This window comes from Pseudophryne corroboree, chromosome 6 (genome assembly GCF_028390025.1).
Source record: "Pseudophryne corroboree isolate aPseCor3 chromosome 6, aPseCor3.hap2, whole genome shotgun sequence".
NCBI lineage: Eukaryota > Metazoa > Chordata > Amphibia > Anura > Myobatrachidae > Pseudophryne > Pseudophryne corroboree.
Genome location: NC_086449.1, coordinates 751546174 through 751561995, shown reverse-complemented (window position 1 = coordinate 751561995; position 15822 = coordinate 751546174). Strand labels below are relative to the sequence as shown.

Sequence of the window (15822 nt, the reverse complement as noted above, 5' to 3'; positions counted from 1 at the left end):
CGCGCTCATGACACAGCTACTCAGGAAGCACGGTTGGATCCTGAACCTTCCAAAGTCTCATCTGGAGCAGACAAGGAGGCTGTCTTTCCTGGGAATGATCCTCGACACAGAAGTGCAGAGGGTTTTACTCCTGGTGGAGAAGGCATTGGTGATTCAAGCAATGGTCCGGGATGTCTTAAAATTTACCCGGGTATTGGTACATCAATGCATCAGTCTTCTGGGGAAGATGGTTGCCGCCTACGAGGCTCTGCAGTACGGCAGGTTTCATGCTCAACCTTTTCAGCTGGACCTATTGGACCAGTGGTGGGGCTCTCGCCTACACATGCACAAGAGGATACGCCTGTCTTCGAAGGCCAGGATTTCACTCCTCTGGTGGCTACAACTTTCGCACCTTATGGAAGGCCGAAGGTTCAGAATTCAAGACTGGATCCTTTTAACCACATATGCAAGTCTAAGAGGTTGGGGAGCAGTCGCTCTGGGGGAAACCTTTCAGGGAAGGTGGTCGAATCAAGAATCCCTTCTCCCAATAAACATCCTGGAGCTAATGGCCATGTACAACGCCCTTCTGCAAGCAGCACACCTTCTACAGGATCGGGCTGTTCAGGTGCAGTCGGACAACGTGACCACAGTGGCCTACATAAACCGACAAGGCGGAACGAAGAGCAGGGTTCCCATGTCAGAGGTGTCAAGAATCCTCTTCTGGGCAGAAAGACATGCGTTGGCGATGTCTGCAATCTTCATTCCGGGAGTTGACAACCGGGAAGCAGACTTCCTCAGCAGACACTATCTCCATCCGGGTGAGTGGGGCCTCCACCCGGAGGTGTTCGAGGAGGTAACCGGTTGGTGGGGGGTTCCTCACATAGACATGATGGCCTCCCGCCTCAACAAGAAGCTGGGGAGGTACTGTTCCAGGTCAAGAGACCCACAGGCAGTGTCGGTGGACGCACTGGTGACACCGTGGGTGTTCACGTCAGTGTATGTGTTCCCTCCACTTCCTCTGATACCAAAGGTACTTCAGCTGGTGAGAAGAACAAAGGTTCTGGCAATCCTCATTGCTCCGGACTGGCCAAGGAGGGCTTGATACGCGGATCTGCTGGATCTTCTTTTAGAAGATCCGAGGCCCTTACCTCTTCGGGAGGATCTGCTACTGCAGGGGCCGTTCGCTTATCAAGACTTACCACGGCTACGTTTGACGGCATGGCAGTTGAACGCCAGATCTTAGCTCAGAAAGGTATCCCGAGTGAGGTTATTCCTACCCTGATACAGGCTAGAAAGGGGGTAACGTCTAAACATTACCATCGTATTTGGAAAAAATGTTTCTTGGTGCGAATCCAAGTAATTTCCTGCGGTGGAGTTTCAACTTGGACGTTTGCTCCTTTTCCTGCAAGCAGGTGTGGATATGGGTCTGAGATTGGGCTCCTTCAAGGTCCAAATCTCTGCTTTGTCCATCTTCTTCCAAAAACAATTGGCTGTCCTCCCTGAGGTTCAGACCTTTTTGAAAGGGGTTCTGCACATCCAGCCTCCCTTTGTGGCGCCGACGGCTCCCTGGGAGCTGGACGTTGTGCTGCAGTTCCTGCAATCTGCTTGGTTTGAGCCTCTGCTGGAGGCTGACATCAAGTTTCTCACGTGGAAGGCGGTCACTTTGTTGGCCTTAGCTTCTGCTCGACGCGTGTCGGAATTGGGGGCTTTATCCTGGAAGAGTCCCTATCTGATCTTCCATGAAGATAGGGCGGAACTTAGGACTCGTCTACAGTTCCTGCCTAAGGTTGTATCTGCTTTCCATATCAACCAGCCTATTGTGGTGCCAGTGGCTACTGACTCCTCAATTGCTTCAAATGCCTTGGATGTTGTGAGGGCTTTGAAGATTTATGTGAAAAGGACCGTTCGTCATCGAAAGACTGACTCCTTGCTTGTCCTCTGTGATCCCAAGAAAATTGGGTGTCCTGCTTCTAAGCAGTCGATTTCACGCTGGATCAGGTTCACCATCCAGCACGCATATTCTACGGCAGGATTGCCATGTCCAAAATCTGTAAAGGCCCATTCTACTCGTAAAGTGGGCTCTTCCTGGACGGCTGCTCGGGGTGTCTCTGCTGTACAACTTTGCCGAGCTGCTACTTGGTCTGGGTCGAACACGTTTGCCAAGTTTTACAAGTTCGATACTTTGGCCTCTGATGACCTCAAGTTTGGTCAAGCAGTGTTGCAGGAGCCGTACTGGGAGCTTTGGTACATCCCCATGGTACTAATATGGACCACGGCATCCTCTAGGACGTAAGAGAAAATAGGATTTTAATTGCCTGAACGGTAAATCCTTTTCTCGTAGTCCGTAGAGGATGCTGGGCGCCCGCCCAGCGCTGCGTTTTCCTGCTTTGGTTTTTGTTTTTCAGTACTGCCTGGTTCCTAGGTAAGTTCTGTGTTATTTGCTGTTTCAGTACTGTTTCAGCTGTTGGTGAGTTGTTCCGGCATGTTGGCCGGATTTGCCTGTTGTGTGAGCTGGTGTGGATCTCGCCACTATCTGTAATTCTTTCTCTCGAAGTATGTTGTCTCCTCGGGCACAGTTTCTAGACTGAGTCTGGTAGGAGGGGCATAGAGGGAGGAGCCAGCTCACACACTCAAACTCTTTAAGTGCCAATGGCTCCTGGTGGACCCGTCTATACCCCATGGTACTAATATGGACCCCAGCATCCTCTACGGACTACGAGAAAAGGATTTACCCGTAGGTACCCAAAATCCTGTTTCTGGGTGGTAACTGACCGTTTTCGGGGAGTGTGTGTAAAAACGCAGGCGTTTCAGGTAAAAACGCAGGAGTGGCTGGGGAAACGTAGGCATGGCTGGCCGAACGCAGGGCGTGTTCACGACGTCAAAACAGGAACTAAATAGTCTGAAGTGATCGCAAGCTAGGAGTAGGTCTGGAGCTACTCAAACTGCACATTTGTATTTTTTTGTAGCAGTGCTGCGATCCTTTCGTTCGCACTTCTGTTAAGCTAAGATACACTCCCGGAGGGCGGCGGCTTAGCATTTGCACGGCTGCTAAAAGCAGCTAGCGAGCGAACAACTCTGAATGAGGGCCCTTGTCTACAGCATATGGGTTTAACACACACTGCTTCAAAAACTAGGCAAGTGAAGGGTTAACGTTGGCAGCCTCAGAATATCTCCAGTAAGCTGGTGCACGTTCTATGATGGATTTCAGCAAAGAATTAAAACAATAAATAGATGAATGGCATTCTCTGTAATACCTTAACTTGGTGCCGGTTCTGTGTGTTTTGTTTTTTGTTTTTCGTTTTTGAGTTCCTTATTTTGTTTGTCAGAACTGAATGTTTGTGACTGTTTTTCTCTACTCTTTCTAGACAATGGATCTAAAGTGGCTTCTCTGTGCGACCTTTCTGGTTCTTGGTGTAGTATCCATAAAAGCCCATGGTGGGGACCACCATGATCACCATCATCACGACCATGATCACCATCCTCACGACCACGATCACCACCATCATGATCATGACCACGATGATGGACTAGACATAGATGATGACTTGGACGATCTCCTTGATGATGCCGAAGAGGCTAAGCCGGAGTCCGACGCCCCGCCCCCTGCTCCTAAGGTATGTCCTCTCTAATATGGAACACATAACACTTTATGTGCAACAATGATAGGCTGCATGTGGCCCTCACCAACTACTTCCTGCTTGTTGCCATGTGTTTGTTATAGCTTGTAATGATTATTTAAAATGCTGCTTTCTTACTATAGATAGGTGTCTCTTTTATTGAGCATATATAATCATTTCAGTTACTGTTGATATTAAGCGTAATGTGCGTTCACCGATGGAGATCAGGCTGCCTCTCCCTGATCTTCTGCATTGTCAAAGGTTAAGAATATAATTACCAGTGTCCCCCTGTAAGGTTAAGGAGTTAATTCAGTTGTTTGCGCTGGTGGACACTAGATGGCACCCAGCAGAGTAATTCAATTGTTGCTCCATTTGGGTGCGAGCTGCCGCCATCACTGACACTTCTGATTGAATTCATTTTACACTTGGAGGCACAGTCTCTGCTGTCCCCTGAGGTGTGCTGTCTCCTATATAAAGACTTTACTGGTCTAGACAGCACAGCTGTTCCTTTCATCTCCCTATGGATAAGTCTGTTATTTCTAAAGAACTACTCGGGGTCAGTCTCCCATTAATTTCATTTAAAGTTTTACAGCTCTCTTCTACAGCAATAACTTTAATGTTCATTAGCAGACTGGGAAACGTTTATCAAAAATTTTTAACACTTCTGCCAAAATGTGTTTTTACCTGATCAATTAACCGGATATTTTGGGGGGTTCTAATCTACCTGCACAGCAGTTTTCATTTGTCATTTAATGAAAATAAAACGTCAGAAGTTCATGTAGTCAGTGTAATGTCTTGTCAACATCCTTTGGATTTTTTTCTTTTCAAGGTTTGTTTGTTTTTTTCTTTTCTTTAATGGTTTTTATTTTTTATTTTATTTTTAGGTTACTTACAAAGCTCCTGTTCCAACTGGTGAAGTTCATCTCGCAGAGTCATTTGACAAAGGAACGTTGGATGGGTAAGAATGTACCGTTACGTCTTCCCGTGTGTGTGTGTATGTAGTCCATTATTGTACACCAGGTGTATTCAACATGCGACGCTCCAGCTGCTGTAAATCTACACATCCTAGCATACCATGCCACAGTTTTGGTATTTGGCCATGCTAGGCATGTTGATTACCCTTGTTGTACAATATTACAAGGTTTCCCTAAAGGTGCATACACACGGTGAGATTTTGGCTATGCGATATGGACTATGCGATACTGTGTGTGTCCTTGCGATATTTACTGTGCAATTTTTACTAAGTTACAAATTTGACTATACTTTGTACTAGATAGACTGTGTAGGCTAGTCCATTTTGACTATTGAGCCTTGCGATACCGACCCCACGGGAGTGTGCATCGGGATTGCAAGGTGGCTATATAGTCCAGATCGAAAGGCAATATCTCACCGTGTACACACCTCTATTTACGCAGGGGTGTAGTAGAATATGCCGGCGGCCAGCATACTGGCGCCGGAATCCTGACCACCGGCATACAGACAGCTGACCGAGCGCAAATGAGCCCCTTGAGGGAGAAAAAGTGTCGGTATGCTGGCTGTCGGGATTCCGGCGACGGTATACAGCCGGCAAACTGAAGACCACCCTTACCCAGTGCTTGTTTTCTTAACAAAGAATATTGCAGTTGTCGTCTTACTGCATTGGAATATTACTCCAGAAGGGAGTTCCATCATCTAAAGCAGGCATGGACACCTGTGGCTCACCCAGTATTGTGGAACTACAAGTTCCAGCATGCCTTTTGACGTGTTGGTTGCCAGAGCATGCTGGGCTTTGTAGTGGAACTACACTTGGATTGCCATTGGTCATCCATCAGGCATAACCTAAAGCTTAGGTCAGGGTTTCCCTACCTCAGTCACCAAGTCACACTAACAGTCTAGGTTTTAGTGATTTCCATGCGTAAGCACAGATTCTTGAATCAAAATAACTGGGGTATTAATTAAGTCACCTGTGCTATCCTTAAAACCTGGACTGTTAGTGTGCCTTGAGGACCGTTTTTGAGAACTCCAGGATTAGGCGATGCAGTAATTGCTGTGATGTTTTAGTGCTTACTCTAGGTGCAGGGCGCTGATCAGTGAGAAGGGCATAGAATTTCTCTAACGTCCTAAGTGGATGTTGGGGACTCCGTCAGGACCATGGGGTTTAGCGGCTCCGCAGGAGACAGGGCACAATAATAAAAGCTTTAGGATCAGGTGGTGTGCACTGGCTCCTCCCCCTATGACCCTCCTCCAAGCCTCAGTTAGATTTTTGTGCCCGGCCGAGAAGGGTGCAATCTAGGTGGCTCTCCTGAGCTGCTTAGAATAAAAGTTTAAGTTAGGTTTTTTATTTTCAGTGAGTCCTGCTGGCAACAGGCTCACTGCTACGAGGGACTTAGGGGAGAGAAGTAAACTCACCTGCGTGCAGGATGGATTTGCTTCTTAGGCTACTGGACACCATTAGCTCCAGAGGGAGTCGGAACACAGGTCTCACCCTGGGGTTCGTCCCGGAGCCGTGCCGCCGACCCCCCTTGCAGATGCCGAAGTTGAAGAGGTCCAGAGGTCCAGAAACAGGTGGCAGAAGACTTTCAGTCTTCATAAGGTAGCGCACAGCACTGCAGCTGTGCGCCATTGTTGTCAGCACACTTCATACCAGCGGTCACTGAGGGTGCAGGGCGCTGGGGGGGGCGCCCTGGGCAGCAATGTATTATACCTTTTTTATGGCTAAAATACATCACATATAGCCCTTGAGAGGCTATATGGATGTATTTAACCCCTGCCAGATCTCACAAACTCCGGGAGAAGAGCCCGCCGTTTTAGGGGGCGGGGCCTATTCTCCTCAGCACACGGCGCCATTTTCCTGCTCAGCTCTGCTGTGAGGAAGGCTCCCAGGCTCTCCCCTGCACTGCACTACAGAAACAGGGTTAAAACAGAGAGGGGGGGCACTTATTTGGCGATATGATTACATATGTGAAAATGCTATAAGGGAAAACACTTGTATAAGGGGTTGTCCCTGTATAATTATAGCGTTTTTGGTGTGTGCTGGCAAACTCTCCCTCTGTCTCCCCAAAGGGCTAGTGGGGTCCTGTCCTCTATCAGAGCATTCCCTGTGTGTGTGCTGTGTGTCGGTACGTGTGTGTCGACATGTAGAAGGACGATGTTGGTGAGGAGGCGGAGCAAATTGCCTGTATTGGTGATGTCACTCTCTAGGGAGTCGACACCGAAATGGATGGCTTATTTAGGAATTACGTGATAATGTCAACACGATGCAAGGTCGGTTGACGACATGAGACGGCCGGCAAACAAATTAGTACCTGTCCAGGCGTCTCAGACACCGTCAGGGGCTTGTAAAAACGCCCATTTACCTCAGTTGGTCGACACAGACACGGACACTGACTTCAGTGTCGACGGTGAAGAAACAAACGTTTTTTCCTTTAGGGCCACACGTTACATGTTAAGGGCAATGAAGGAGGTGTTACATATTTCTGATACTACAAGTACCACAAATAAGGGTATTATGTAGGGTGGGAATAATCTACTTGTAGTTTTTCCTGAATCAGATAAATTAAAGGTGTGATGATACGTGGGTTTCCTCCGATAGAAAATTATTGGAGGTATACCTTTTCCCGCCAGAAGTGAGGGCGAGTTGGGAAACACACCTTAGGGTGGATAAGGCGCTCACACGTTTATAAAAACAAGTGGCGTTACCGTATCCAGATACGGCCGCCCTCAAGGAGCCAGCTGATAGGATGCTGAAAAATATCCTAAAAAGTATATACACACATACTGGTGTTATACTACGACCAGCAATCGCCTCAGCCTGGATGTGCAGCGCTGGGGGGGGCTTGGTCGGATTTCCTGACTGAAAATATTGATACCCTTGACAGGAACAATATTTTCTCTATCGTCCTAGTGGATGCTGGGGTTCCTGAAAGGACCATGGGGAATATCGGCTCCGCAGGAGACAGGGCACAAAAAGTAAAGCTTTTCCAGATCAGGTGGTGTGCACTGGCTCCTCCCCCTATGACCCTCCTCCAGACTCCAGTTAGATTTTTGTGCCCGGCCGAGAAGGGTGCAATCTAGGTGGCTCTCCTAAAGAGCTGCTTAGAAAAAGTTTAGCTTAGGTTTTTTATTTTACAGTGAGTCCTGCTGGCAACAGGATCACTGCAACGAGGGACTGAGGGGAGAAGAAGTGAACTCACCTGCGTGCAGGATGGATTGGCTTCTTGGCTACTGGACATCAGCTCCAGAGGGACGATCACAGGTACAGCCTGGATGGTCACCGGAGCCGCGCCGCCGGCCCCCTTGCAGATGCTGAAGTCAGAAGAGGTCCAGAATCGGCGGCTGAAGACTCCTGCAGTCTTCTAAAGGTAGCGCACAGCACTGCAGCTGTGCGCCATTTTCCTCTCAGCACACTTCACACGCAGTCACTGAGGGTGCAGGGCGCTGGGGGGGGGCGCCCTGGGAGGCAAATGTAACCTATATAAAGGCTAAAAATACCTCACATATAGCCCCCAGAGGCTATATGGAGATATTTAACCCCTGCCTGGATTCACTAAATAGCGGGAGACGAGCCTGCCGGAAAAGGGGCGGGGCCTATCTCAGCACACGGCGCCATTTCCTCTCACAGCTCCGCTGGTCAGGACGGCTCCCAGGTCTCTCCCCTGCACTGCACTACAGAAACAGGGTAAATCAACCGTATTTTCCAGTAGGGCCACACGTTATATGATTTTGGCAATGAAGGAGGCGTTACATTTAGCTGATACTACAGGTACCACTAAACAGGGTATTATGTGGGGTGTGAAAACTACCTATAGTTTTTCCTGAATCAGAAGAATTAAATGACGTGTGTAATGAAGCGTGGGTTGCCCCTGATAAAAAGCTGATAATTTCAAAGAAATTATTGGCATTATACCCTTTCCCGCCAGAGGTTAGGGAGCGCTGGGAAACACTTCCTAGGGTGGACAAGGCGCTAACACGCTTATCTAAACAAGTGGCGTTACCCTCTCCTGAGACGGCCGCACTTAAAGATCCATCAGATAGGAGGATGGAAAATATCCAAAAAAGTATATACACACATGCAGGTGTTATACTACGACCAGCTATAGCGACTGCCTGGATGTGCAGTGCTGGGGTAGTTTGGTCAGAGTCCCTGATTGAAAATATTGATACCCTGGACAGGGACAATATTTTACTGTCGTTAGAACAAATAAAGGATGCATTTCTTTATATGCGTGATGCACAGAGGGATATCTGCACACTGGCATCACGGGTAAGTGCTATGTCCATTTCGGCCAGAAGAGCTTTATGGACGCGACAGTGGACAGGCGATGCGGATTCAAAACGACATATGGAAGTTTTGCCGTATAAAGGGGAGGAGTTATTTGGAGTCAGTCTATCAGATTTGGTGGCCACGGCTACAGCCGGGAAATCCACCTTTCTACCTCAAGTCACTCCCCAACAGAAAAAGGCACCGACTTTTCAACCGCAGCCCTTTCGTTCCTTTAAAAATAAGAGAGCAAAGGGCTATTCATATCTGCCACGAGGCAGAGGTCGAGGGAAGAGACAGCAACAGGCAGCTCCTTCCCAGGAACAGAAGCCTTCCCCGGCTTCTACAAAAGCCTCAGCATGACGCTGGGGCTTCTCAAGCGGACTCGGGGACGGTGGGTGGTCGTCTCAAAAATTACAGCGCGCAGTGGGCTCACTCGCAGGTAGATCCCTGGATCCTGCAGATAATATCTCAGGGGTACAGGTTGGAATTAGAGACAGATCCACCTCGCCGTTTCCTGAAGTCTGCTTTACCAACGTCCCCCTCCGAAAGGGAGACGGTTTTGGAAGCCATTCACAAGCTGTACTCTCAGCAGGTGATAGTCAAGGTACCTCTTCTACAACAAGGGAAGGGGTATTATTCCACTCTTTTTGTGGTACCGAAGCCGGATGGCTCGGTAAGGCCTATTCTAAATCTGAAGTCCTTGAACCTGTACATAAAGATGTTCAAGTTCAAGATGGAGTCACTCAGAGCAGTGATAGCGAACCTGGAAGAGGGGGACTTTATGGTATCCTTGGACATCAAGGATGCGTATCTCCACGTTCCAATTTACCCCTCACACCAGGGGTACCTCAGGTTCGTTGTACAAAACTGTCACTATCAGTTTCAGACGCTGCCGTTCGGATTGTCCACGGCACCTCGGGTCTTTACAAAGGTAATGGCCGATATGATGATTCTGCTTCGAAGAAAAGGCATATTAATTATCCCATACTTGGACGATCTCCTAATAAGGGCAAGGTCCAGAGAACAGCTAGAGATGGGATTAGCACTGTCTCAAGAAGTGCTAAAACAGCACGGGTGGATTCTGAATATTCCAAAATCCCAGTTAATGCCGACAACTCGTCTGCTGTTCCTAGGGATGATTCTGGACACGGTTCAGAAAAAGGTTTTTCTCCCGGAGGAAAAAGCCAAGGAGTTATCCGAGCTTGTCAGGAACCTCCTAAAACCAGGAAAAGTGTCTGTACATCAATGCACAAGAGTCCTGGGAAAAATGGTGGCTTCTTACGAAGCAATTCCATTCGGCAGATTCCACGCAAGAATTTTCCAAAGGGATCTGTTGGACAAATGGTCAGGGTCGCATCTTCAGATGCACCTGCGGATAACCCTGTCTCCAAGGACAAGGGTGTCTCTTCTGTGGTGGTTGCAGAGTGCTCATCTATTGGAGGGCCGCAGATTCGGCATACAGGATTGGATCCTGGTGACCACGGACGCCAGCCTGAGAGGCTGGGGAGCAGTCACACAAGGAAGAAACTTCCAGGGAGTATGGACGAGCCTGGAAACGTCTCTTCACATAAACATTCTGGAACTAAGAGCAATATACAATGCTCTAAGCCAGGCAGAACCTCTGCTTCAGGGAAAACCGGTGTTGATCCAGTCGGACAACATCACGGCAGTCGCCCATGTGAACAGACAGGGCGGCACAAGAAGCAGGAGTGCAATGGCAGAAGCTGCAAGGATTCTTCGCTGGGCAGAGAATCATGTGATAGCACTGTCAGCAGTGTTCATCCCGGGAGTGGACAACTGGGAAGCAGACTTCCTCAGCAGACACGATCTTCACCCGGGAGAGTGGGGACTTCATCCAGAAGTCTTCCACTTGCTGGTAACCCGTTGGGAAAGACCAATGGTGGACATGATGGCGTCTCGCCTCAACAAAAAACTGGACAGGTATTGCGCCAGGTCAAGAGATCCGCAGGCAATAGCTGTGGACGCGCTGGTAACGCCTTGGGTGTACCAGTCGGTGTATGTGTTTCCTCCTCTGCCTCTCATACCAAAAGTATTGAGAATTATACGGCAAAGAGGCGTAAGGACGATACTAGTGGTTCCGGATTGGCCAAGAAGGACTTGGTACTCGGAACTTCAAGAGATGATCACGGAAGATCCGTGGCCTCTACCTCTAAGGAGGGACTTGCTTCAGCAGGGTCCCTGTCTGTTTCAAGACTTACCGCGGCTGCGTTTGACGGCATGGCGGTTGAACGCCGGATCCTAAAGGAAAAAGGCATGCCGGAAGAAGTCATTCCTACTTTGATTAAAGCAAGGAAGGAAGTAACCGTGCAACATTATCACCGAATTTGGCGAAAATATGTTGCGTGGTGCGAAGATCGGAGTGCTCCGACGGAGGAATTTCAACTGGGTCGATTCCTACATTTCCTGCAATCAGGATTGTCTATGGGTCTCAAATTGGGATCTATTAAGGTTCAAATTTCGGCCCTGTCGATTTTCTTTCAAAAAGAATTGGCTTCAGTCCCTGAAGTCCAGACCTTTGTTAAGGGAGTGCTACATATACAGCCTCCTGTGGTGCCTCCAGTGGCACCGTGGGATCTCAATGTGGTTTTGGACTTTCTAAAATCTCATTGGTTTGAACCACTAAAGAAGGTGGATTTGAAATATCTCACATGGAAAGTGACCATGCTTCTAGCCCTGGCTTCGGCCAGGAGAGTGTCAGAACTGGCAGCTTTATCTTACAAAAGCCCATATCTGATTTTCCATTCGGACAGGGCAGAACTGCGGACTCGTCCGCATTTTCTCCCTAAGGTGGTGTCAGCATTTCATCTGAACCAGCCTATTGTAGTGCCTGCGGCTACAAGTGACTTGGAGGACTCCAAGTTACTGGACGTTGTCAGAGCATTAAAAATATATATTGCAAGGACAGCTGGAGTCAGAAAATCTGACTCGTTGTTTATATTGTATGCACCCAACAAGATGGGTGCTCCTGCTTCTAAGCAGTCTATTGCGCGCTGGATTTGTAGCACTATTCAGCTGGCGCATTCTGCGGTAGGATTACCGCAGCCTAAATCAATAAAAGCCCATTCCACAAGGAAGGTGGGCTCATCTTGGGCGGCTGCCCGAGGGGTCTCGGCATTACAACTTTGCCGAGCAGCTACGTGGTCAGGGGAGAACACGTTTGTAAAATTTTACAAATTTGATACTCTGGCTAAGGAGGACCTGGAGTTCTCTCATTCGGTGCTGCAGAGTCATCCGCACTCTCCCGCCCGTTTGGGAGCTTTGGTATAATCCCCATGGTCCTTTCAGGAACCCCAGCATCCACTAGGACGATAGAGAAAATAAGATTTTACTTACCGATAAATCTATTTCTCGGAGTCCGTAGTGGATGCTGGGCGCCCATCCCAAGTGCGGATTATCTGCAATAATTGTACATAGTTATTGTTAACTAATTCGGGTTATTGTTGAAGGAAGCCATCTTTCAGAGGCTCCGCTGTTATCATACTGTTAACTGGGTTTAGATCACAAGTTGTACGGTGTGATTGGTGTGGCTGGTATGAGTCTTACCCGGGATTCAAAATCCTCCCTTATTGTGTACGCTCGTCCGGGCACAGTACCTAACTGGAGTCTGGAGGAGGGTCATAGGGGGAGGAGCCAGTGCACACCACCTGATCTGGAAAAGCTTTACTTTTTGTGCCCTGTCTCCTGCGGAGCCGCTATTCACCATGGTCCTTTCAGGAACCCCAGCATCCACTACGGACTCCGAGAAATAGATTTATCGGTAAGTAAAATCTTATTTTATTGACTATAGAGCATTTTAAGGATGCATTTCTATATATGCGAGATGCGCAGAGGGATATTTGCATTCTGACATCAAGAGTAGATGTGATGTCCATATCTGCCAGACGATGTTTATAGACACGACAGTGGTCAGGTGATGCAGATTCCAGACGGCACATGGAAGTATTGCCGTATAAAGGGGCGGTCCATCGGACCTGGTGGCCATGGCAACAGCTGGAAAATCCACTTTTGTTACCCCAAGTCACATCTCAGCAGAAAAGGACAGTCTTTTCAGTCTCAGTCCTTTCGTACCCATAAAGGCAGGCGGGCAAAAGGCCAGTCATATCTGCTCAGGGTTAGAGGAAAGGGAAGAAGACTGCAGCAGGCAGCCCATTCCCAGGAACAGAAGTCCTCCACAGCTTCTGCCAAGTCCGCAGCATGACGCTGGGGCCATACAAGCGGACTCAGGTGCGGTGGGGGGTCATCTCAAGAGTTTCAGCACGCAGTGGGCTCACTCGCAAGTGGACTCCTGGATCCTACACGTAGTATCCCAGGTGTACATTGGAAATTCGAGACGTCTTCCCCTCACAAGTTCCTGAAGTCTGCTTTACCAACGTCTCCCTCCGACAGGGAGGCAGTATTGGGAAAAAATTCACAGGCTGTATTCCCAGCAGGTGATAATCAAAGTACCCCTCCTACAACAAGGGAAGGGGTATTATTCCACACTATATTGTGGTACTGAAGCCAAACGGCTCGGTGAGATCTAAAAGATTTGAACAATTACATACAAGGGTTCAAATCAAGATGGAGTCACTCAGAGCAGTGATAGCGAACCAGGACGATATGGTGTCACTGGATATCAGGGACGCTTACCTACATGTCCAAATTTTGCCCTTCTCACCAAGGGTATCTCAGGTTCGTGGTACAGAACTGTCACTATCAGTTCAGACGCTGCCGTTTGGATTGTCCACGGCACCCCGGGTCTTTACCATGGTAATGGCCGAAATGATGATTCTTCCTAAAAGAAATATGGACGCTTTCCTGATAAGGGCAAGGTCCAGAGAACAGTTGGCGGTCGGAGTAGCACTATCTCAAGTAGTTCTACGACAGCACGAGTGGATTCTAAATATTCCAAAATCGCAGCTTTTTCCGACGACACGTCTAATGTTCCTAGGAATGATTCTGGACACAGTCCAGAAAAGGATGTTTTCTCCCGGAGAAGAAGGCCAGGGAGTTATCCGAGCTAGTCAGGAACCTCCTAAAACCAGGAAAAGTATCAGTGCATCATTGCACAAGGGTCCTGTGAAAAATGGTGGTTTCTTACAAAGCGATCCCATTCGGTAGATTTCACGCAAGAACCTTTCAGTGGAATCTGCTGGGAAAATGGTCCGGATCGCATCTTCAGATGCATCAGCGGATAACCCTGTCTCCAAGGACAAGGGTGTTTTCTTCTGCGGTGGCTGCAGAGTGCTCATCTATGAAAGGGCCGCAGATTCGACATTCAGGACTGGGTCCTGGTGACCACGGATGCCAGCCTGAGTGGCTGGGGAGCAGTCACACAAGGAAAAAATTTCCAGGGAGTGTGATCAAGTCTGGAGACTTCTCTCCACATAAATATACTGGAGCTAAGGGCAATTTACAAGGCTCTAAGCTTAGCAAGACCTCTGCTTCAAGGTCAGCCGGTATTGATCCAGTGGGACAACATCACGGCAGTCGCCCACGTAAACAGACAGGGCGGCACATGAAGCAGGAGGGAAATGGCAGAAACTGCAAGGATTCTTCGCTGGGCGAAAAATCATGTGATAACACTCTCAGCAGTGTTAATTCCGGGAGTGGAAAACTGGGAAGCAGACTTCCTCAGCAGGCATAACCTCCACCCGGGAGAGTGGGGACTTCAGCGGGAAGTCTTTCACATGATTGTAAACCGTTGGGAAAAACCAAAGGTGGACATGATGGCGTCCCGCCTGAACAAAAAACTAGACAGATATTGCGCCAGGTCAAGGGACCCTCAGGCAATAGCGGTGGACGCTCTGGTAACACTGTGGGTGTACCAGTCAGGGTATGTGTTCCCTCCTATGCATCTCATACCAAAAGTACTGAGAATCATAAGAAGGAGATGAGTAAGAACGATACTCGTGGTTCCGGATGGGTCAAGAAGGACTTGGTACCCGGAACTTCAAGAGATGCTCACGGAAGAACCGTGGCCTCTACCTTTAAGAGAGGACCTGCTCCAGCAGGGGCCTTGTCTTTTCCAAGACTTACCGCGGCTGCGTTTGACGGCATGGCAGTTGAACGCCGGATCCTGAAAGGGCATTCCAGATGAAGTCATCCCTACCCTGGTCGAAGCCAGGAAGGATGTAACCGCAAAACATTTTCACCGCATTTGGCGAAAATATGTTGCGTGGTGTGAGGCCAAGAAGGTCCCTACAGAGGAATTCCAACTGGGTCGTTTCCTACATTTCCTGAAAACAGGACTGTCTATGGGCCTAAAATTAGGGTCCATTAAGGTTCAAATTTCGACCCTGTCGAATTTCTTCCAGAAAGAACTAAGGGGTACTGCATATACAGCCTCCTTTTGTGCCCCCAGTGGCACCTTGGGATCTCAATGTTGTTTTGAGTTTCCTAAAGTCACATTGGTTTGATCCACTCACCACTGTGGAATTAAAATATTTCACATGGAAGGTGAAGATTCTATTAGCCCTGGCTTCAGCCAGGCGTGTGTCAGAATGGGCGGCTTTATCATATAAAAGCCCTTACTTAATTTTTCATTCTGACAGGGCAGAATTGAGGACTCGTCCTCAATTTCTCCTTAAGGTGTTTTCTGTTTTTCACATGAACCAACCTATAGTGGTACCTGCGGCTACTAGGGACTTGGAGGACTCCAAGTTACTTGACGTTGTCAGGGCCCTGAAAATATGTTTCCAGGACGACTGGAGTCAGAAAATCTGACTCGCTGTTTAGCCTGTATGCACCCAACAAGATGGGTGTTCCTGCTTCTAAGCAGACGATTGCTCGCTGGATTTGTAGTACAATTCAACTTGCACATTCTGTGGCAGGCTTGCCACAGCCAAAATCAGTAAAAGCCCATTCCACAAGGAAGTGGGCTCATCTTGGGCGGCTGCCCGAGGGGTCTCGGCTTTACAACTTTGCCGAGCTACTACTTGGTCAGGGGCACACCCTGACTGAGGAGGACCTGGAGTTCTCTCA

The 15822-nt window shown here is 48.5% G+C and overlaps 1 protein-coding gene across 1 annotated transcript in view; it reads left to right on the top strand.

Moving 5' to 3' along the window:
• Positions 1-15822, top strand: part of CANX (calnexin) — a 178552-nt gene that overhangs the window by 60259 nt on the left and 102471 nt on the right. The window contains exons 2-3 of the mRNA XM_063928542.1: positions 3345-3593; positions 4481-4554. Coding sequence (XP_063784612.1) covers positions 3348-3593; positions 4481-4554 — 320 coding nt within the window. The 5' untranslated portion in view covers positions 3345-3347. The remainder of the gene's footprint in view (positions 1-3344; positions 3594-4480; positions 4555-15822) is intronic.